A 21,535-nucleotide genomic window follows, 5' to 3' on the forward strand; every position below is an offset into this window, starting at 1 on the left:
AGCTGCAACCTCATTTGTGCTGCACATCTCTTTTCAATTTTCTACTATTTTTTTCATTTCATTCTTTTTATTTTAGTATGCATATTATAGTACATATAGGCCAGCATTTATGTTATCAAGTACAGTATACAGTAGGGGTCGAACGGTACACTGAAGTCACGGTTCGGTTCAGACTTCACGGTTCGGTACAATGGAGAGAAAAGCATAACAAAAATGCAGAAGGCAATTTTTTTTATTGTGCATGTCTCAGGCTGTACCACCTAGTGTCATCCAGTCTCTCCCCTGACCTAGCTGCAACAGCCTGAAGCGTAAAAAGTAAGATGTAAACGGTAAGTAGGCTACCCCACATCATCTCCAGACTCCATCTGGAACTTGTAAACAAAATAAGACAATCAGCTAGTAAGAACTTAGTTAGTCATTAAAGCTGCATTAATGGTTAATCTAAGTCCTATTTTCACTCTCCTAACGCTGTTTCGGCCTCCACCAGGTCCTGAGGGAAAACTCCTCTTCATCTCCTTAGCTGCTCAATATTCCACTTTCTTCACTGGCTAGTTACTAACTTTGTCTGTCTGTCGATTGGAGCTGGAAGGGCTCTGTGTACATACGGTGAGTTTAGGAAACAGAGCAACGAGAGTGAACCGAAACAGTAAAGCTGTGGGCTGTAAAAGCACAACAATAAGCAGAAAGACACTCAAACACTTCATGGAGCTGTTATTGAGGATACATCACTTTTTCTTTATGTAAATGAGCCTGTTCATGCTCATTTTAAATTGAATTAAATCTTTCTTATGCCTATGGGAAATCTATTACGCACGGATTTACGCTTGTTTTATGCACATTTTGACAAATGAGGCCCCTGGTGTTTTTTAGCAGCTTCTGTTTTCACTCAGAAAGCTCTAAGTGATCTCTCCAGTGTATGAGAAGGCACTGCATTCAACTTTATTGATGTAAATCAAGCATTATTCTTGTGTTCTGTATTATCAGCAGCAAAGAAACAGAAAGTTTTTCCTTCTTGTTATCCCCACTGTAAACCTTAAATCACTTACTCTTCCCTTCAAGAAACCTTCTTTTCAGTCTTTTACAGTAGTACTTGGCAAGGTCTATAAATACCACGCTTCCATGACAGGACTACATCCATGATTTTGCTGATGACTTGGCTTTCACTTTCGCGGCAGAGAAGCTCAATGTCACTCAGCTTTCCAAAGTAGAAGTCCCTCTCCTTCTCCAGTCCGTCTACAGTCAGCTTCAGATCCAGCAGCTAGGAACAGAGAGAGGCCGGTCAAACAGCTTGTGGGTATGAGACAAATATATAACAGATAAACAGCTGAAGGGTTACTGTATACTGTAATATAGAATCAATAACAATGCGCACTTAACAGTAACAAAAGAGTCTTTGGAAGGGCAGCTGTTGTATTACAGCATCAAACAAAGCTTTAAAAAAGGCACTAGAATGTATTATTCGTTGTTAAGCTACTTCATTTATCCTATTAACATACCTTAAAATGATCAACACTCTGTAACAATGTGACAATAATGTGTTGAGTCAGCCAGACAGACCGGGCACAGGGACCTTGTGTGGTTCAATCATTATGAGAGAGCAGTGTTGGGTCAACAGGGACCCATTTGGTATTGTCAACATGACGTTGCTTGTGCTACAAAGAGCTCTCAATGTGAAATGAGTGTCACGGTGCAATTTTGAGAAACTCATGAACATTGAAGGGTACCATCAATCATGCAATTTAATGAGACACCTGCACTGATACCTTGGTGGGGTGCCATGATGGGAAACTACAGGGTGTTTTTTTAGAAATGGCTGAACAGATCAAAGCAGTTAACCAGGTACCTGCTGGTTGAGCTCTAGAAGCTCAGCGTCTCCTCCATTGCGGGTCACGGGAGTTGTCCTGCGGGCTGGTGCTGTGTTGGTCTGCCTCTGGGGGGGAGGAACACTCTTTGGTGCTGTGGGAGATGTTCTCATGGGGCCTGGAAAACAGAAACACACACATTCATATATCTGCACTCCACTTTAGATGGAAGCGTTTAGGCTGTGTTGACAGATTTGCTTCATTTTAACCAATGCAGTGCTCTACACTGGGTTTGAAATAGCTCATGCTTTACTTGCATTATATGTGTGTAAATGTGACCCAAAGCATCTTTTTATGCTTTAGTGTGCATTCACACCAAAAAAAAAAAGTGATCCGTTTATTTTCCGCAGGGTGGTGCGGCAGCAGGAGGGTCAATGAAACGGCCCATTTGTGTGACGTCCTGTTTTCTTAAACCCCCTTACAAAGCACAAGTAGACTTTATATTTCACAATTACCGTTTTCCATCAGATCGTTTATAGATTGATGTTTCCGACCGCACTTGAAGGCAGCTTATTTTACAGGTGGAGAGAGAGAAAGAAAAGAGATGAGATGAGCGAGACATAGCAAGTGCTTTGTTGTTGCAGGAAACATTCAGCTATTACACAAACTCCCGGGCAGTTCAGTGCTTGTATTTCGTTTTTAACCCTCGTAGTGTTTTAAAACTTTCTTGTGGCAGCGATAAAGGCAGTGATGTTTCCTGTTTACTGTATGGGACTCTCACAAAAATAATAGTTCAAAAGAAAACACGTGTGTAAAACTGTTGTACACTTCACCTCTGGCTTCCGTCAGAACTAATGACACTTATTCACCATACTTTCCTCTTCAGCGCGAGACTAGACAGGGTTGTCCACTGTCTCTTTTGCTTTTTGCATTGGTAATGAGTCCCTTGCAGCCACCATTAGGCAGTGTACAGACATCAAAGGGATCTAAGGGAGCAAATCTGGAACACAAAAGTTCTTTGTATGCTGACAATGTCCTTCTCTATATATCTGACCCTCTCATATCTATTCTGCATATTATCACTATTGTTAAAGACTTTGGCAGTTTCTCAGGGTACAAACTCAACCTTGGAAAAAGCGAGCTCTTACCGATTACTACAGTTGCCAGTAAGACCTCACTTCACTCTCTTCCTTTCAAAGTGACTAATAATAGATTTAATTATCTTGGTGTGTGTGTGTTACAAAGTCCTACTCTCAACTTCTGAAGGCCAATTTTACCCTATTCTTTGAGCGTACCAAACAGGATCTCACCCGCTGGTCCACTATGCCCTTGTCTTTGGCTGGGCGAATCAGTGTAATTAAAATGAATATCCTTCCCAAATTCTTATTTTTGTTTCAGTGCATCCCATATTTCCTTACAAAAACATTCTTTACAAAGCTTGACAGTCTTATTTCATCTTTTATTTGGAACAACAAAACACCCAGGATCAGGAAATTGTTTCTACAAAGACCTAAAATGCAGGGCGGGATGGCTCTACCAAATTTTCAAATTTATTACTGGGCTGCTAATATCAAAAGCTTATTGTGCTGGTGGTGGGATACGTCACCCTGGATTTGCCTGGCTGGTCACAAATTGAGTCTAGTTCTTGCAGTCTAACCTCACTTTCAGCTCTTTTGTGTTCATCTATTTCCTTACCTTCACCCCAGACCTGTCAGAAACCAGTAGTTCTTCACTCCTTAAAAATGTTGTCTCAGTTTCGAAAACATTATGGGCTAGTTTCTATGTCAGTGTATTCTCCTATTACAGCCAACCACTTATTCCCAGCCTCTCTATTAGATAATACTTTTACTCGGAGGCTTAAAAACAGAGTGTTAAATCTCAAGATGCTATATAAAGATGGTGTTTTCATGTCATTTGATCAGGTTAGACAGGAGTTTTCTTTACCAACTATTAACTTTTTCAGATACCTACAAGTGAGACATTTTATACATATATAGAATCACTTCACCCAATTTCCCTCACTGCCACCAAAATCTCCACTTGATTCAATCCTTGAAACCCCACCTGAGGTGAAGGGAACAGTGTCAAGGTTATATATAGCAATATTTGAAATGGAAGGTCCCTCATTGTCAATAATAAAAGAAAACTGGGAAAATGATATGGATGCTAACATAACTGAAGATCAATGGTCTAACATAATTCAAAGATTTTATTTATTTTTCATTACTTTATTTAACATGATCATAGAAGGTGCAATATGTAGATGCTGCTATTGAACTGAGGCATATCAGAAATTTCAGTTTACAGGAAAGTACTGATATTTGTTTATTGGAATTGTTTATTATTATTATTATTATTATTATTATTATTATTATTATTATTATTATTATTACTACTTTAGCTTTTGTGATACATGTTCTGTGTTTGACTGTTCCATGCTTATTAAAAGAAAAACACTTATTGTTGGCAATTTATATCCATGTTCTCATTCTTGCATAAGAAAGTCATGTTATAATGCTCCATGGCATATTTTATCTGTTACACAGTGAATATTGAACTTTAGCTAAAACTTTTTTTAAATAATCGCAAATCGAATCGTAATCGCAATATCTGGCAGAAAAAAAAATAAAAAATAAAAAAATAATTGCAATTAGATTTTTTTTCCCCCCAAATCATTCAGCCCTAGTTCACACACAGCTGATAGTGACAAGAGTGCGTGTGTGCGTGCGTAAATTGTACCTGGGTTGGGTGGAGGCGGTGTTCCTTCATGGCCTTGCCGTGACATTACAGGGTCGTAATCTTTCCCGTCATAGTTGGCATCAAAAAACTTCTTAAACCACTGAAGGAACTCAAAGTTGTCCTGGAACTTCCCCTTCACCAGCCTCTCCACAGGAATGATCTGAGAGAAGGAGAGAGTGGAGGACCGAGAGATGAGGTGTTGATATCATCTATATAAATTATTTTAACAGAAAAGGAGGGAACCCTTGGATATGGATCTAAAAGAAATGCTAATCCTTGCCAGAAAAGCACTGTAATGGGGTCGCTATTTGAAATTACAAAATCTAAGGATAACATGATAATTACAAAACTATTATTTTGGGGCATTGTGGCCACGTTTAAGATGCTGAACATGTAATCACAACATCCCGTGTGACTGTTTAATTTCTCCCTCCTCTTACTCTCAAAATAAAAACAGATATACCTTAAAAAAAAAAAAAATTTAAATAAGAAAATATCTTGTCAACTATATTAAAAAACTATATATAATTTCACAGTATGCAGTATGTGGTTTGAGGTGTTTTTGACCAGAGAGCTTCAGGGCCCTATTTTAACGATCTGAAACGCAAGTATCAAACGGCAAACGCAAGTAGCTTTGTGGGCGGATCCCGACGCAAATCTAAAATGGGTTGGCCTGAAGTAGCTACATTACTCATAGGTGTGGTTTGGGCGTAACGTCCAATAAACTAATCAGAGCGTTATCTCACATTCCCTTTAAAAGCAGGCGCACTTGTTCCATAGCGGATTCCTATTATAATGGCGGATTTGCTAGGCGCACGCTCTTAATACATCCATGGGCGCACGCCAGGAGCGGTTCACAGCCAAGGAGACGTTTGATTGTTCTTTTTGTGAAAATGTAAATAAAGAAATGTCACAAAAACATACTTTCTGATGTTTTGGGCTCACTCTCACTGAATCACGAGGTTATGAATGCATGGTGATATTTTTGCAATGTAGTCTAACATTAGACTGAGATTACCTCACTATAGACGATGGAGCTCTTCTGTCTCTCCTCTCCCGTGCTGCTGCTGGGGCATTTGGGTTACAAAATTTTTTGGGTACAAAATAGGAATGATACATGCATCGGTGTACAAAGTCAATTGCGTTGGGAAAGATAGGGCCCTCAGTGTGAAAAAGGATCGATAATGACCCTTTCTTGATGGCTCTTATGTCAATTTACATATTTCAACAACTCTGTTAACCCAGGGGGACGATTTATTTAATCAAATCTAGCCTGATTATGTCTATATGTATGTATGTATGTATGTATGTGTATGTGTGTGTGTGTGTGTGTGTGTGTGTGTGTGTGTGTGTGTGTGTGTGGCATGTTTTCTCACCTTGTCCACATTCATTCTCTTGAATGAAGCCTGTAAGCCCTTGAAATTGTGGATGTATTCATGTTCCAGTTTAGCATTGAACTTCACTTTCTTCATTAATATGCACCCTGGAAACAGCATGTCCATTAACTGACAGTAAGCACCACCTACGGGGAAAAATACACATTTACTTTTAGAGCTTGATATACATTTTGAATTGAATTGCAAGCTCAAAATCTTTAAAAAAAAAAAAAGAGTGCGTTTACCCGAACAGAGCTGCTCGATCTTTGTGTATGGGAGCTGCAGAGAGTCGTTGACCCATGCCAGCATGTCATGACGACTCAGGTTCTCAATGGTCATTGAGGTGGAGTAAACATTCACCGCCATCCTCCTGATTCACAATAACGCACACAAAAGCACACAGATATCACATTCAACAGTTGAATGATGGATTTTCAAAAGGCTGATAGATACTTATAGTCTACAGTTTGATTAATGTGTGCAACTATATTTGTGGTACGGCTGTGCTCGACTTACTATCCACAACGTTTGCTAATAGAAAACCAAAAGCAAGCCATACCATGCAGTGGAAAATAGCATAAGGCGCTAAGTTCAGGTCGCAGTTTCCCCTGGAGGCACAATAACTTCTTTAAAATGTAGCCTCTGGGGATCAATAAAGGCTTATCTAGGGGCTGCTGTGGCTCAGGTGGTAGACCGGTCGTCTACAGCCCTGCAGTCCCATATCGAAGTGTCCTTGGGAAAGACACGGAACCACAATTTTCTACCGATGCTGCGCTATCGGTGTGTGAATGTGTGTGAATCTGATGAGCAGGTGGCACCTTGTATGGCAGCCTCGGCCATACAAGGTCCGAATGTGTGTGTGAGAATGGTGAATGGCCCTGTACTATGTTAAAGCACTTTGAGTAGTCGTAAACTAGAAAAGCACTATATAAATGTAGTCAATTTACATTTAAAGTTTTTATTATTTCACAAATGTAAGAAATTTGAGTATTGATGCTAATACTGCTATTAAATAAAGGATCATGTCTAATAATATGCAAGATTTGCTTGCTTGACTGCTTCATGGCCTGGCCAAAAAATGTAAAAACAAACATTCGCTATCAAGCATTCCACTGGAGAATGAAAAACATCATTAATGCTTTAACCATTTTGAGACCCTTCATACTTCTGATTTAGTATTTAATAAATATCATCTGCTTTTGTTATTAACCCCAAAATATCATTAGCAGCTTCCACAACTGATATGATTTTAATCACTTCTCTTAACATGTAGCATAGTGACATTAACTACTGAACATATGAAAGCAATACATTCATTTTTCTTTATCAGCAGTGTCTCATCTGAAATTCTTGTCTTGCATTCACAGAAGTATGGAACAGGAGGCCTGCGAATCTTGTTCTGTTGATTTATTTTCCCTATAGGATTCCTATCTCTCTACTCTCTCTGATTGTGTTGGACCTATTGTCATCTGCACTTCTTTGTTCTGGCAAATAGATAGGAGCTGATTTTTCTTCTTTTTTATTTTTCACAATGTTTTTGATTGCCTCAGCATATGAAACTTTGTCTTATCTTATATTTCTGAACTTCCTTAGCTTCCTTTTGTTTCACACATCCTCCGTATGCTGCACTTGGTTGACCTCCACAATGGCAACATTTTAACTGTATTATTCCCACATTGTCCATACTCATGCTCACTTCCACGTTTAGCACATCTAAGTTTGCCTCGGCATGGACCTTTTTACAGGTCTTTCCACAGCAGACATTTCGACTTGTCATAGTAGGAAAAGCACAGCTGAAATTGATAACCTTAACGATGGCTCAATTCCATCAAGTGTCCCAGTAAGATATTTCAGTGAGTCAGCATGAACAATACCAGGGCCTCTCCTAAGTGGAATGCAGCCATCATTAATGGTTTTGAATACACCTGTGCTTTTCCTACTATGACATGTCAACATGTCTGCCGTGAAAAAGGTCTATAATTGAGCAGCTACATGTCCAAATATCTGACATTTAAAACATATCATTGGATGTGGAATGTACTCTTACTGGATAGCACATGAAGCCCATTTGAACTTTAGAAGGCATGTCATTCTTAAACCACAGTAATATAGACATGCTTCCCCCCTTTCAGACTAGCCTATCCTTAATTTCTTCAATAGAAACTGAAATTGGAATTCCAGTTATAACTCCTCTTTCTTGACGTTACTCCCGGAATGTGTGACGTTATGTTGACCTTATTCAATGTGTCTTTCTTTAAGATTATCTCCCTTTGTTCCTCAGACGCTGCAAAAATCATTAGCCTCCCATTTCCCATGAATCGTGCATGCTTAATTTTCCCTATTTATTCCTCAATTGCTTTGGTGACATGGGTTGGGTGTTAAACATGGCCCTCCCTTTTGCTCAAATACAACAACCAGTTTCCATATTTCTTTAATTGACTGCTGTACCTTAGTCTTAGTTCCATCTCTTTCAGCTCTACCTTTCTTTTTAACTGTGTCTGTAGATTCAGAACGTCTTCCCACAACATTTCATTACTATCCAAACAATCGCTATCCGAATATTGGCCATCTGACTCGTCCGACATAGGGTAGTTCAGTTTACATTCACTGTACAGTTGTTATTAGTTAGCTCTGTCAGCGGTAACAAACAAATTCCGGTTCAAACCTTCCGCGTTCCTCAACACGTGTCCGGGTCCGGAGCAGTCCCTCGCGGCAGTCGAGAACCGACGTTGTAGATCTCGCTGGCGTCAGGATTTTAAGTACGCGACCAGAGGTTTTTTATTTTTTTATTTATACAACTCATTACAGTCAAATACAACACAAACTACACAGAACAAATACCATACATTACAACAGACAGCATACAGGGGTACAGCCACAGTTAAAATAGGCCTAGGTATGTTCAAAAATATAAAAAGAATAAAAAATCCATCCTAAAAAAAGGATCAATTTGTCCAGGGGGACAGGCTGGTAAGCAGAGAGAAAAAAACAACAACTTATTAATAGACCTTTGAGGTCATACACTCATATAGAAGCAGAGTTGTTACGGCCTTAGTATTTTTTGAGTACTTAATTGAATCAATGTAATTTCTAAACTCAGTCATAAAACCAGAAAAGAATGGTTTAGAACCACTGGATTTGCTCCTATGGATGTGGTATTAAGCATATAGAAATAAAAGATTTATAATGAAGTGTTTACCTTCATAGTCAGCTTCAAAGTCAAACATACCAAAGAAAACATCCTTAAAGCAAAATGAAAAATCTGGGATTAATACTGTGTGAATGAATTTTAGGAACTCTGACCAGAATTTTACTGTATGGGGACAATTCCAAAAAAGATGTGACACGTTTTCATCAGTGCTATTACAAAAGGAGCAGTTAGACTCAATATCCTGCTTGTATCTTTTAAGGAAGGATTTTGCTGGGTAAAACCTGTGTATTAGTTTAAACAAGACTTCTCTCACTTTATTAGTAAGAAGGTATTTGAAAGGTAAGGACCACACTTTCTTCCAAGGAATATTCTCTACTATACCATTACAGTATGGAATAACACAGAGAATAGTAACAATGTCAGTCTGGATTAAAGCTCTAATTTTCCTATTAATACTGTGATTTTCTACTGAGAAGCACAAACCACCCACAGTAGTATCAGTTAATTTGATTAGATGAGTAAGTGGTTGTGGGGGAGTATTACCCTTTAACAACATTATAATACCAGTGGGAATTGCATCAAAAATAATAGCATATTACTTGACAGTTACTGGAATTTGATATCTTCTTAGGAATTCTGAGTATTCGTATAGTTTACCATTTGGTTCAAAAAGTAGACTAACAAGTATAATGTTATTGTTAAACCAATTTTCAAAAACAAGAGATTTGTTTTTGTAGAGAATGACCTCGTTATTCCAAATGTAGCATTTGTGAGGTGAGAAGTTATGTTTAAATATGAGAGACCACGCCAAAAGCATTTGCTTGTGAAAGTTAGACAATTTGATTGGGATTTTGCTAATTTTGTAATTGCACATCAATAAAAACTCCAGGCCACCAGCTTTGAAAAATCATAGTTATGGATAAAGTCCCATAAGGATGCGCGGTTATTAATAAACTGTCTAATCCAGTTTATTTTGAAAGTGTTGTTTAAGGTTGTGAAGTCTAAAAAGTTCAGCCCCCATTGATAAGAGTTCATTATAACAGATTTTTTAATATAATGTATACTGTTTTTCCATATAAAATTAAACAACATTTAATCAATTTTTTGGACAAGCTACTATCTACAGCTAAAGAGAGAGCACCATAAGTAAGTCTGGATATACCATCAGCTTTTGAGAGTAAGATTCTACATCTTAAAGATAAGTCTCTTTGTAACCATGAATTCAGTTTCCTTTGTGTTTTCTGAAAGGTAGGACTAAAGTTTAGGGAGCACCTTGTAGATTGGTCTTTGGCTATGATAATTCCTAGATAAGTGACCGGAGGCCTGTACTACGAAGCAAGATTTGGCATTAACAAGGTAACTTCAGGTTCAACCCAGGGTGTTGTGTATCACGACGGTGGATCACTTGTTACCGGGTTAAATCGCCTTGGTAATTTATGCTGAACACCTAACCTGCTCGGGAGTTATGTTGGAGTTTAGAGATCAACCGGTGTTAAAGCATCGCCTACTGACCAATCAATACTCCATAGATATCAGCGTCACCGTTCTTTGAAGATCAGGTGGAGCTCGGTGCATGGAGAGAGAGAGAGAGAGAGAGAGAGAGAGAGAGAGAGAGAGGTGAGCTCATAAAAGTAAAGTTAAAACATTTCCTGATGGGTATTTTTATGAAAGATATATATTTTCAGCGGAGGGAATTACATATATACGGCTATTTGTCGGCTTCTTGAGCCGTGTGTTGCCAATGCGACACATTATTTTTAATTATGAATTTTATATTTTTTTATTTTCTCTCCTGATCGCTTTGCCAGGGTTGCAACTGAATATATAGCCTAATAGGCTAAAGCAACGGCAGTTTATGGAAAGCAAAAGTGTAATTATGGTCAGATCTTGTGCCTGACTGATGGGGAAGTGATATTAAAGGTCCCATGGCATGACAATTTCACTTTATGAGGTTTTTTAACATTAATATGAGTACCCCCAGCCTGCCTATGGTCCCCCAGTGGCTAGAAATGGTGATAGGTGTAAACCGAGCCCTGGGTATCCTGCTCTGTCTTTGAGAAAATGAAAGCTCAGATGGGCCGATCTGGAATCTCCTCCTTATGACGTCATAAGGGGAAAGGTTACCTCCCCTTTCTCTGCTTTGCCCGCCCAGAGAATTTGGCCCACCCATGAGAGAGAGAGAGACATCATGGCTTTCAAACTAGCAAAGTGGCAGTCAGTCAAGGTCACACCCCCCCCTCCACCTTGCCCCCCCTCTCTCCTCCTCAATAGCATTTAAAGCTACAGACACAGAAATGGCACATACTAAGTAAAGCTCATTGTGGGACTGGCTCTAGTGGCTGTAATTCTGCACCAAAGCTGAATTTCAGGAAAGAGACTCCAGATACAGTAGTAGGGGACCACTAAGGCCTGTATAAAAGCATCCAAAGAGCACCATGTCATGGGACCTTTAATAAGCGTTGTGATTTACGCATTTACAGTATGCTGTCGCCTATTTTTTTGCCAGCTTTCCTTCCTATTTTAGGAAGCAGCAACTGTATTGCGTTTTGCCTGTTAAACTGTGTCTGTGTTCTTCATATTTATGTAGAATTATAGTTTGCTCTTCTTATGTAAAATATGCAGCTCTGGTAGATGTTTGTGATTGGTCGTGCTGTGCAAACACCGCCTCTTTTAAGTGAACGTGCACGTCACTGGATTGGGAAACTCTGGGTTGATTGAACTAGTTGTTAACCAGCGTCGTGACACAGGTTATGCTTACCGCGGTTGTTAGGTTAGGTGATGCCGGGTAACTGAAATAAATCCAGGACATGTTGATCTTGATTCGTAGTACAGGCTCCTGATCTCTTACAGGGATGTTATGTATAGAGGGCACCAAGCAATCTTTTAGATTCCTTGTAAGGCACTGCTTGAAATATGAAGAGCCAGGAGTTGAGAAGCTATTAGGAACAAGTAGGGCGAGATAAGGCAACCTTGCTTAATTCCACAAGACACATTAAACCTTGGGGATGTACTAAGATTTAATTTTACTGCACTACTGCCATTCTTATACAGGGTTCTAATAGTTTTACAAAAAAAGTGACCAAAACCGAACTTATCAAGAGCTTTCAAAATGAAGCCATGTTCAAGAGTCAAACGCTTTATAGAAATTAAGAAACATGAGAAAACTATTATCATTGATAAGATCGTTATAGCCTAGCACATCCAAAATCAGTCTAACATTGTTAGCAATATGACGTTTCCTCATGAATCCAGATTGTGACTCATCTATGATTGAGTCCAGAACGTATTTCAATCTATTAGCAAATATGATAGCAAACACTTTATAATCATGTATTGTGTACATGTATTACATTTTCATATCTTTATTTGGTTTTGGAATGAGGGTGATGATACCTTGAGTCATACTTGTTGGAAGAGCTTCACTATGAATGCTTTCTGAGAAAACATTTAGCAAAAAGGCGGACAGTTCTTTGTCAAACATTTTATAAAACTCAGAGGTTATACCATCACATCCTGGACTTTTATTATTTTTAAGACTATCAATCGCTTTTAAAACCTCATCATTGGAGATCTTATAATCACATGCATCCCTCTGCGGAAATAACTTCACAATTGTTGATTGAGTCACTTCAGCCTTTTTACAGCCGACCTGCAGAGCGCCAATGTGGCATCAAAATGACCTAGATCTCGCTGGCGCGCCAGGATCTTTTTCAGCGGCGCACGACAAAGCGGAAACAGGAGGCATGGACAAGTTTGAGGGTAATCGGATGCCAGGACTCTCAGAGCGACTGCCAGTCTCTCTTGTAAACTTACTGGGTTAAGATGAGTTCTTTTATAGTGAATGAAAGGCTTGATCCGACCAAGTAGGTCATCGAATCAAATCGAAACATTGGAGTCAATGCTGCTGCCAGTTCTGCCGTTGTTTACCTTTTTCTTCTTCTAGGCCGTAGAAATAGCAAAAAAAAATGACGTCACATTGGCGCACGACAGGTCGGCTACGGCGGGTATACCGGACGCTTTTGACTGTAAAGTAACTAAGTAAATGTACTCAAGTATGTACTTTTGTAATTTGTAATCTGTTATTTTGAGGTACTTTTACTTACTTAAGTAGTTCAATGTATTTCAGTGTATGTTTAACGTCAGCTTTATATTCAGGTCATATGATTCAGCACAGCAGGCTATCGCAGATACAACTTTATTGTTATGTATTTATTTTACTATGCTTTGCAAGGATTTTTGCCTTGTAATTAGTTATTTTGTTACTTAATCTCTACTTTACTTTTTTATTTTATCAGGGAGCCAAGGCTTCTCATGCAGATGCACCTTTCAATGCTTGTAATGTCATTGCTACCCTCCACTTTCAGTCATTCATGTGTTGCAGCTGCATCCTCATTTGTGCTGCACATCTCTTTTCAATTTTCTACAATTTTTTTCATTTCATTCTTTTTATTTTAGTATGCATATTATAGTACATATAGGCCAGCATTTATTTATCATTAAGTACAGTATACAGAGCCTCTTGTGCACAACATTTTCCCTCTAGATGAAGAGTTTTATATCGTCTTATTGTGATTTTTCTATTACGTGTTAATCAATTACCGGTACTTCATTTTTTTTAACATATTCAAACTGTGACCACAAATCTTTTGAGGGATTTTAGGAACAAAAAGGTGACACAGAAAGAATCAAGTTGATATTTTTCTTATCTTTTTATTTTGCTGTTATCATGTGGTAAGAAACAAGCAGCCACTTACAGATTCAACAGGTTCACTGTCCAACACAACAAGAATCTACAAACACACAACCAGTCACAGTGCCTTCAAAACAACAAAACCATCCAACAATTAAATAACGTTGTTGTAGTAAAAAAACAGCACCAGTTGTTGTGAGCCTGTGGAGAGATTTAACTCCTTCGTCTCTATGGGGTGCTCTTCATGCACGGGTGTGGGTGTTGCACGGGTGATTCACATTGGCACATTTACTCTTTCAGCTAAAAAACAAAACAAACAAACATCCTAAATATATAGTTCACAGACGAGAAAACGTGATCATGTACACTACCGGTCAAAAGTTTTGGGTCACTTAGAAATTTCCATTCCACTCTATTACAGACAGAATACCAGCTGAGATCAGTTGAATTGTTTTTTTAAACATTATGTGCTTACATAATTGCAAAAGGGTTCTCCAATGTTTTCTCAGTTAGCCTTTTAAAATGATATCAGATTAGTAAACAGAATGTGCCTTTGGAACATTGGATGAATGGTTGCTGATAATGGGCAATGTAGATATTGCATTAAAGATCAGCCACGTCTTTCTACAACAGTCAAGAAGAACTTTTGTGGAATGGAAATTTCTAAGTGACCCCAAACTTTTGACTGGTAGTGTATAAATATACTGATAGGCAGGAATGAGACATCATCAGGAAGTGAAAGGATTAGTGGTTTTCTTCAGACTGTGCAACTCAATCGTCCTGCTCTGTGGAGAGTCACTGCTCTTATAATAAATCCCTTTTATTTTCCTACAAACAGGAAGTTTACTTTCAAAATACAGTCCACGAGATGCTACTGAAACCCAACATCATGTCATTTATTACGGCAACTTTCGGGGCCCTCTATGCGCAAGCTGGGGCCTCATTTATCAACTGTGCGCACGGACAATTTTGTACGTAAACTGTGCAAACATAACATACCCGGACAGCCACTTGAAACCTTCTGGTTTTGTTGAACCTTATTTAGCCATATCTCAACCCCATTGTCTCTGATGTTTGTCCTTTTCTTTCTTAGTTGCTACATTTTTCAAATAGTCCTTCAAATAGTCAATAGTCTGTCATTAAAGCTGCATTAATGGTTAATCTAAGTCCTATTTTCACTCTCCTAACGCTGTTTCGGCCTCCACCAGGTCCTGAGGGAAAACTCCTCTTCATCTCCTTAGCTGCAATATATTCCACTTTCTTCACTGGCTAGTTGCTAACTTTATCCGTCTGTCTGTCGATTGGAGCTGGAAGGGCTCTGTGTACATACGGTGAGTTTAGGAAACAGACAACGAGAGTGAACCGAAACAGTAAAGCTGTGGGCTGTAAAAGCACAACAATAAGCAGAAAGACACTCAAACACTTCATGGAGCTGTTATTGAGGATACATCACTTTTTCTTTATGTAAATGAGCCTGCTCATGCTCATTTTAAATTGAATTAAATCTTTCTTATGCCTATGGGAAATCTATTACGCACGGATTTACGCTTGTTTTATGCACATTTTGACAAATGAGGCCCCTGGTGTTTTTTAGCAGCTTCTGTTTTCACTCAGAAAGCTCTAAGTGATCTCTCCAGTGTATGAGAAGGCACTGCATTCAACTTTATTGATGTAAATCAAGCATTATTCTTGTGTTCTGTATTATCAGCAGCAAAGAAACAGAAAGCTTTTCCTTCTTGTTATCCCCACTGTAAACCTTAAATCACTTACTCTTCCCTTCAAGAAACCAACTTCTTTTCAGTCTTCTACAGTAGTACTTGGCAAGGTCTATAAATACCACGCTTCCACGACAGAAAGGACTACATTTAGCTGTTTTGGGACCAGTTATAATCCCAGAGCAGACCACAGGTTGTATAATTCTGTAACTCAGTCCTATAGACCCTGCGCCATTGCAGGTGAGGCAGGATGTTTCTGGAATATGTGTTGTTTCAGTCAGAGGCAGTGAAAATATAAGGATGGATAGGGTCAGGTCTGACTCTATTTAGAGAGTGTAGCTGTAAAATCACACAGTGTTTGAAGCAGTTGGATGTCATCACCACACAGCACAGTTCACCCATTGGAAATAAAAACACTGTTAGAGGAACCCACGGTGCTGCAGGAAGCCGAGCACAGTGGGTGTTTAATCACAAACAGAATCCACACACATCTTCATATGAGTCTAAAGCTATGGTGTCTACAGTGTACTGGATATGTGTGTGTGTATGACAGGGGTATAATAGATATTTCACTGAATCCAGTTCCACTATTTTTTAAATAATTCAGTCGACATTACTTCAGTTTAAACCATCAAAAACTGTACTGGTTTTGATCTTTCACAGTTTGTTTAGTTGGCGTTTCTTCGCGGGATACGAGCAGGGTGGTAATGAGCAGACTTTGTCAATGTTAGTATGATCAGCTTGAATTTGGCAAAACATTTTAAATTCATAGGTAGCCCTTCACTCTCGTGTTATTACTCAGGTCAGTCACTCCAATTAAGACACAAATTAAATTTGTAAAAGTCACTTTGGCAAATCACTGATCATCAGCGTTCTTCAATTTATTTTACTCTCTTTACTTTAGTCCTGTGATTGAAAATCAGTGCAGTTTTCCTGGTCGCGCAGAATAATACAAAACAAGGAGGCTCGGACGGGTGAAGCTCCGGCAGCAGCGATTACCAGATACCACTTGAGCGACCGCCAGGAGGGGCCAGGATCCGGGCTGAGGACCTCTTGGGGATGTGGTCATCGACCTGAGAACCTGAGAGAAAAACATAACAACATAAAAAAATCACCAAAACTACAGTTATGAAGTTTTTTTTACAAAACAACCGCAATGTTATTAGCTTGATACCAGCCTACCTGAGAGGCTGAAGGAGGACTCGTGGAGGTCTCGGACTCCCTGGTGCGCGCGAGGACAGGCTTTGTTGGACGCCTCTCCGTCTATGTGGCCCAAACCGAGCTCCTTCTTCATAGTGTTTGCCACCTTGGCCACATCACCAGAGTAGGGATCCCTGTCAACCCTTTTATAAGTCTGAGTCTGAAACAGGGAGGAGGTGAATGGTTAAGAGTAAATACTGTACACACATACTGGACAGACATAGATACATCCACAGGCTTGGGATGCTTGGGATTTTTAACCATTTCTAATGCTAGTCGTCATCAGTTCAGCTGAAATTGGTTCAAAAATTAAACCTCTTCATGAAAGAATGTGAATAAAAACGTTATCATCTGGTGTTCTTGGCTAAAGAGGATATTAAGTAAAGATACAATAAGTACTATATAAAAATAGTCCTATTAATAACTCTCATTGTGAGTTGCAAATGGGGATGACAACATGTTTATTTGACCTGGCGGTTATGGTTCTGATCTTAAGGAGCATCTTCTAGAGTAGACTAAAGTAGTTTTTGGCTTTTACAGTTTCTGATATTCTGTCTTTATGCATCCAAATGTGTTGCATTTCTGTTGTGAAATATCCAGGGATTACTTTAAACATGGCCATCTAAAATAGCCTGGGAAAACCCTGATGAACTTCCGGAAAATTTGAGATTTGCTCTGCAAGTCGGTCTGGCCAAGAGCCCATTCAAGCCCATTCCCAATTTTTCCAAATCGAGGCACCAATCACAACCGTTGAGGCGGGCTTTACACGATGATGATAGCGCAGTGACGGCGAGCAGCTTTTTGTTTACATTCAACATGACGGCCACCGAAGCGCAGCAACCCGTTGATGTCGCTGTAACTGCTACGTCACCCGGATTGTTGGTCTGATTGGTTGAAGGACTATCCAATTGCACCCAGAGGCATTTGAGCGCCGTCCGTTGGTGACGCCCCTTTGGAAATGGGCTGTGAATGAACCTTCCCCAGACCCACTCTCAGTTACAACTGAGAAGGGTCTGGTATCAACCAGGCTACATCTAACAGTGAGCACACCTCAAAGCATTTTAAGTAAAAAGTTGGAATTTCACTAATGTAGCTCAGCGTAAATTCTGTCAGGTAGACTTCTAATACGTTGTCTCTATTCTCTTTAACTGATCAGCTGGGCAGTGGGTGTTTTGGTTCTGTATACCAATTAGAATCGGGCACGTATGTTCTATCCAATCACAGCATGACTACCTTGTTTTAAATATCTTCTCTCTCCCGTTTCTGTCAGTTGTATTTTCAGACGAGAGTGCGACCCGCCTCCTCCCCTTCTACCTCCAGGCATTGTCGACGGTGTATCGGTCTTCTCCCGGCTGACGGCCCATTTTATATCTCGGATTTTCTCACCACCACCACCAGTGTCTAGATTCCATTGGGGGATGTGTTTGGTTTTCCTAAACATTAATTGTATAGATCCCCTTTTACAATGGAGTCTAATCTCCAAATATTTGTTTGTACTTGTTTGGTTAATTGTTAGTAATAAATGTTTGCATATCTGCAACGAAGTCTCTCCTGATTGAATTATAAACAGTGATAAATTATTCAAGCCCTAAGTATAAAAAACATGGGATGAGATACATCTATAATTGGGGGATATATAAATAACTTGATATATGACATACATGAAATGCAGAAAGAATACAAAAGTAATTCCCATAAAGTTAGCAGTGTAAAACATCAGTTAAGCTAAAACAGAGCAGAAACCCTGCAGAGGTTGGGTGGAGTTTTTAGCAGACAGCAGCAGCAGAAAAACAGTGTCAGCGCACAGAGAGAGAGAGCAGGAGCATTAAATCCTTTATATAGACTGTCAAATCAGTGCAGTTAAACACAATATGATGGGTGTGTTTACAGTAGGTTGGCTGTCAGCAGACACAGCAAAGCACAACATGAAGCCTGGCGTCAGAACTACTTAACTTGATTCAGTATTTATAAAGTGATGATTGGAATGAATGAAAGCGAACAAACCTTTTCTCTCTGGACCATCTTCTTGTAGAGGTAGTCAGGGAAGGTGCGCTGAGGGTAGAACTTTCCTGATCCCTCGGCACACATGAACACACCGTTCTCACATACCAAACGTCCTCGGCTGATGGTGACCAGGGGAACACCATGGCAACGCATCCCCTCGTACAGGTTGAAGTCTCCGCCCTGCACCTGAGTGCTCACAGAGATCGTTCTGCGCAGACAGAACAAACATTAATACCAGTGTGTTTGTTCTGCACTCCGTCAAGCAACAAATGAGTAATCTGTGTTTGAGAGCCATATCTTCATCTTGTAAATATAACTGCGTACCTCGTTGCATCCGGGTCCCAGACCACCAAATCAGCATCAGCCCCGGGGATGATACGACCCTTGCGTGGATACAGGTTGTAGATCTTTGCAGCGTTAGAGCTCGTCACTGCCACAAAACGATTCTCATCCATTTTTCCTGTAACCTGCAGGCATTAATGTATTGAAAACGTGTAATGGACACGGATAACACTGACAGCACCGACACTTATTATTGTAATTAAAGCATCAAATTCAAAGCTGAATATTCCCATAGTTGTCTGTAGTTGTTGTGCATATTGCTTTATAAAATCACAACCTACACATTTTTCTGATATCAGTTCAGAACAGTTTCCAAAGCTGTTTTAATATGACTTTTTTTCCTCACTTTAATATCATATTGTGAAAGTAGTTGAAGATGCTGCTCTGCAACAAAAGCTAAGGCGATGGACATGGTCTCTTTCTGTTACTGTCACTAAGATACAAGCATTAATGTATTTATAACACATATAAACTTGACTGCAGGTTTGTATGTGTGTGTGTACGTACCACTCCCCTCTCCCAAATGACACTCATCCTGTCCTGGACTCCAGACATTCCATGAGGGATCTTTGTGAAGTCCTCCTTGCCCAAAGCTCTCTGCTTGGTGCTAAATGGACGGTGCTCTGATGCTACGACACTCAGAGAGTCACTGGAAACAGGATATGCATTGTTACGAATCTAAATTATCACTAATCATTGACCCGTATGATAAAAAATCCTTGATGTCAGTACTTTTAGGGGCACACTTATGTCTGTACTGAGCACATACTTGCCCAGCAGGCCCATGAGGTAGCTAGGTGTGTTGGGGTCGAGACGGAGAGGAGGGATGATGACGTGGGCGGCAGCGTGAGCCCAGTCCTGGTGGTAATAGTGCATCCCGTTCAGCACAGCGTGAGCTACTGTGGTCTCTGCGTGGACCACCTTACCTGCCGAGACAGAACAGAAAAAAAACAAAAGTAGTTTGTTACAAGAAGATCATCTTCATCTTCTTTATGTCATCACCACTGTCATATCTTTCTCACCTTGCATCTTAGCAGCAGCAATCATGTCTCCAGCAGAAATACTGGACACATTCACCAGGTAGATCGGGCAGTGAGCCTGCAATCACAAGCGATTTAATCAGTGACATACCAGCACACAGACAGAATAATAAAATCAGGTTATGTGTCTGTTTACCCTGTTAGCGATAGTGACAGCTCTGTGAGTAGCCTCAGACTCCAGCTGTAGAAAATAAGACAAAGATTTGTTCTCATTAGTTCTCATTAGACATTCATAGTGTTGGTTTGTATTTATTTATTTATATTTTCTTTATCACAACCTTCTATCCAAAGAAACTACAATATGGGTGTGGTCATGTTCAGCTCATTCATCCTTATGGGAATTATACATATTTCACTCTAGACCAATTAGTAAGGAAAGCTGGATCTTTGTGTATCACCTTTCAAATTAATTTTAAATGGTTGATTCCTTTCAAAATGAGCATTTTTACCTTTAATAATAGCATTTCCATCCAGCAAGTCACTGTTTTTAAATGTCAAATTGAGCAGCAGAACTCATCATCCTTTCAAGTTTTGTCAAAATCAGGCTTCCATTTCCCATCCTAATTGTCATTGTGATGAAAACAATAACTTTAATACTCTTAAATTCACAAATGTTTCATTATCAACATTTTAAGGATACAAAAAGGAACAAAGTGCAGAAATTCCAATCTTCTTTCTGTTCACATCACTTTAGCAGGACAATATCTATATGAAAAAAAAGAATTAACTGATATGAATTAACCTCCGATGTAAATTTTAAATTGTAAATTTACCTCCTCTGGTCGACTGATCTCAATGCCCTCCGGTCCACTGATTCCCAAATCCAGAGCCTCTTTGGCACCCTAACAACATACACACATACACTTCAACATAAGTTCAATTAATTATGTAATTGTTTTATCAATATTAACATACAGATGCTTACAGCGTCTAAAATGTTATTACTTAAGTCTACAAAATAGCTAATGTCAGGCATATAAATATTCAACAATGAATTCACTTTCATCACAGAAAGAAAAAAATCATTTTCACTGTGCTGAACATCTCTGTATTAAAAGGAAAACATGGAGAAATATGCGTGTGGTTATTTGATGCGCACCTCTGCCACGAGCTCTCCGTTCTCAGCGTGGACGCGAGCGATGGCCCCGATGTCCTTACAGGTCTGCAGCGTCTGGTAGAGCTCAGAGTCTCTTAGCATCATCATATCTTTGTATGCCATGTATATCTGGAAAGAGTTCACTCCATGCTCTCTCACCAGGGTCTCCATCTCGCTACGGACCTGATCACAGTACAAAGGTCAGGGGTCAGGGAGGAAGCTTTGGTTTGTATTGGCAAAGGCAGACCGAAGAGAGCCTCAGCTAGTGTGAGTGTGGACATGGAGGGAATAAGAAACTGTGTGTGTGTGTGTGTGTGTGTGTGTCAGTGCATGTGTGTGTGTGTGTGTGTGTGTGTGTGTGCGTGCGTGCGTGTGTGTGT

At 39.6% G+C, this 21,535-nt stretch overlaps 2 protein-coding genes and 1 long non-coding RNA gene across 5 annotated transcripts in view; 1 reads left to right on the plus strand and 2 right to left on the minus strand.

Moving 5' to 3' along the window:
• Positions 1–812: 812 nt before the first annotated feature.
• On the minus strand, positions 813–6,283 carry LOC116066362 (microtubule-associated protein RP/EB family member 3-like). Of its 2 annotated transcripts, none has more exons than XM_031322395.2 (6): positions 6,163–6,283; positions 5,918–6,063; positions 4,542–4,701; positions 1,844–1,980; positions 1,064–1,258; positions 813–1,011 (listed from the first exon to the last, which is right to left on the minus strand). In XM_031322395.2, exons 1-5 carry the CDS (start codon positions 6,281–6,283, stop codon positions 1,079–1,081), a joined length of 744 nt encoding a protein of 247 aa, XP_031178255.1. In that variant the 3' UTR covers positions 813–1,011; positions 1,064–1,078. The 2 variants fall into 2 exon arrangements, with proteins under 2 accessions (XP_031178255.1, XP_031178256.1); XM_031322396.2 differs by having other exon boundaries at positions 813–1,020.
• A 7,470-nt stretch (positions 6,284–13,753) lies between these two features.
• Positions 13,754–21,535, minus strand: part of LOC116066346 (dihydropyrimidinase-related protein 5-like) — a 30,380-nt gene continuing 22,598 nt past the window's right edge. Inside the window, exons 5-15 of one of the 2 annotated variants that reach the window (XM_031322367.2) lie at positions 21,159–21,338; positions 20,833–20,901; positions 20,196–20,240; positions 20,042–20,117; positions 19,789–19,945; positions 19,527–19,668; positions 19,002–19,144; positions 18,678–18,885; positions 16,656–16,833; positions 16,473–16,554; positions 13,754–14,058 (exon numbers count right to left, since the gene is read on the minus strand). In XM_031322367.2, coding sequence (XP_031178227.1) covers positions 14,055–14,058; positions 16,473–16,554; positions 16,656–16,833; positions 18,678–18,885; positions 19,002–19,144; positions 19,527–19,668; positions 19,789–19,945; positions 20,042–20,117; positions 20,196–20,240; positions 20,833–20,901; positions 21,159–21,338 — 1,284 coding nt within the window. In that variant the 3' untranslated portion in view covers positions 13,754–14,054. Of the gene's footprint in view, positions 14,059–15,294; positions 15,491–15,545; positions 16,555–16,655; positions 16,834–18,677; positions 18,886–19,001; positions 19,145–19,526; positions 19,669–19,788; positions 19,946–20,041; positions 20,118–20,195; positions 20,241–20,832; positions 20,902–21,158; positions 21,339–21,535 lie in introns of those variants that run through there. The other variant, XR_004108936.2, reaches the window with a different exon arrangement.
• Positions 13,812–15,218, plus strand: LOC118493921. The gene is made up of 2 exons (XR_004895971.1): positions 13,812–13,924; positions 15,066–15,218. It is a non-coding gene; the product is annotated as an uncharacterized LOC118493921 (long non-coding RNA).

Source organism: Sander lucioperca, chromosome 19, assembly GCF_008315115.2.
Source record: "Sander lucioperca isolate FBNREF2018 chromosome 19, SLUC_FBN_1.2, whole genome shotgun sequence".
Taxonomy (NCBI): Eukaryota; Metazoa; Chordata; class Actinopteri; order Perciformes; family Percidae; genus Sander; species Sander lucioperca.

Bases quoted from the DNA above. Each gene is read 5' to 3' on its own strand.
- LOC116066362 (XM_031322395.2), bottom strand. From the start codon at position 6,283: ATGGCGGTGAATGTTTACTCCACCTCAATGACCATTGAGAACCTGAGT. The intron at 6,064-6,162 runs GTAAACGCACTC...TTTTCCCCGTAG, and splicing joins GATCGAGCAGCTCTGTTCGG to GTGGTGCTTACTGTCAGTTA. The intron at 1,259-1,843 runs GTACCTGGTTAA...CTCTGTTCCTAG, and splicing joins TTCTAGAGCTCAACCAGCAG to CTGCTGGATCTGAAGCTGAC.